General features: G+C 59.7%; 1 protein-coding gene across 1 annotated transcript in view; it reads left to right on the top strand.

The window, feature by feature from the left end:
• The first annotated feature begins 737 nt into the window (after positions 1-737).
• MFSD4 (major facilitator superfamily domain containing 4) overlaps positions 738-1,264 on the top strand; it is a 15,074-nt gene continuing 14,547 nt past the window's right edge. Inside the window, exon 1 of the mRNA XM_009327435.1 lies at positions 738-820. Within this exon, the coding sequence (XP_009325710.1) occupies positions 738-820 (83 nt within the window). The remainder of the gene's footprint in view (positions 821-1,264) is intronic.

Genomic DNA, 1,264 nt, shown 5'->3' with positions numbered 1-1,264 from the left:
TAGCCTTCCCCTCCCTCTTCGGGCAGAGCGTGAAGCAGATGCGGGGTGCAGACAGCCTGCAGGAGCCAGCCATAAGCATTTTGCTTGCTGGTTGCATGTCCATACTACGGACATACCTGTGCATCGCTGTGGACAGACGGGTGTGCCCCACATCCCCCAGCAGCAGACCCCAATTGCTAATTAGCAACTCATTGTAGCAAGCTGCTGGCCGTTGCAACGGGCTTCTACCAGGGTTTGGGAGCCCAGGGTGGGGAGGGGACGCGCCTGTGCTGCTGACTCTCTGCTGTGACTTTATAGTCCCATCTTTCTGCTAGTTTCAGTGCTTCGCTGTCTGGTCCCTGTTTCCTTCCTTCCTTCCTGCCTTTCGACTTGGCAGCGCCGGAGCAGCGCGGTGCCAGCCCTGGGCGCCGTTCTCCAGCGAGCTGGCTAGCGCCCGGCTCACACCGAGAGCAGCCTCCCCGCTCAGCCAGGAAGGCCTGCCTGCGCTGCTGCCAGACTCGAGATGTAACGCACCAGCTTTACCTCTACCACACACATCCCTCGGGCTTCTCCGATGGACCGCGTGGGTTGGGAAGTGGCTGCCTGCACCGGGAACGGCAGCAGTGCTGCATCCCGCCCCGTCGTGCTGGGGGAAGGGACCATGCTGCCAGAACAGAGCATGGAAAGGGAACTGCAGCAGCTCCCCAGTGCTCCCTGTGAGGCAGGACAGCACGCGCAGGCAGGTCCGGGATGACACCATGATGTGGATGCCAGCAGCTCTCTCCCTGCTGGGAACTGGTATTGCCCAGCAGCTCTGCTGCCTGCTCAGCCTGCTCGTGCAGTACGGCCCTGCATGAGAAATGCCCTGGAGCTGCTCAAAAGTCACGATGTGGCCTTGCCTGCATGTACCCATATCCCTTTCCATTCCCAGATCTGCCCAGTTGACAAGGGAATGTTCTCAGGCCTTGTTCTGCCTTGAAATGTGCAGAACACGGCTTTGAAGGGATGGTTACTCTTCTCCACAAAAGCTGGGTGGAAGATCTGCCTCTTTGAGGCATCGCCCTCCACGCAGGAGATGGCAGTGCCCTAGGCTGGCTATGGCTGTGACGTGGAGGCGTGGGGGTGCCGGGTGTGTAGCATCCTCATCTTCTTGCTTTGTCAGAAGAGCACGTGCTGGAGCTGCATTAGTTGGAGCTACAGCCTGTGGGTGCATCTCCTGCTAATACCTATGCCACTGACTGACCTGGGGCTGAAAACGGGAGGCAGGGCTGTGTTGTGGACGCGG

This window comes from Pygoscelis adeliae, unplaced genomic scaffold, assembly GCF_000699105.1.
Source record: "Pygoscelis adeliae isolate BGI_AS28 unplaced genomic scaffold, ASM69910v1 Scaffold197, whole genome shotgun sequence".
In the NCBI taxonomy this organism is placed as follows: Eukaryota; Metazoa; Chordata; class Aves; order Sphenisciformes; family Spheniscidae; genus Pygoscelis; species Pygoscelis adeliae.
The sequence above is the reverse complement of the archived record's forward strand: the minus strand, read 5'-3'. Positions and strand labels throughout refer to the sequence as shown.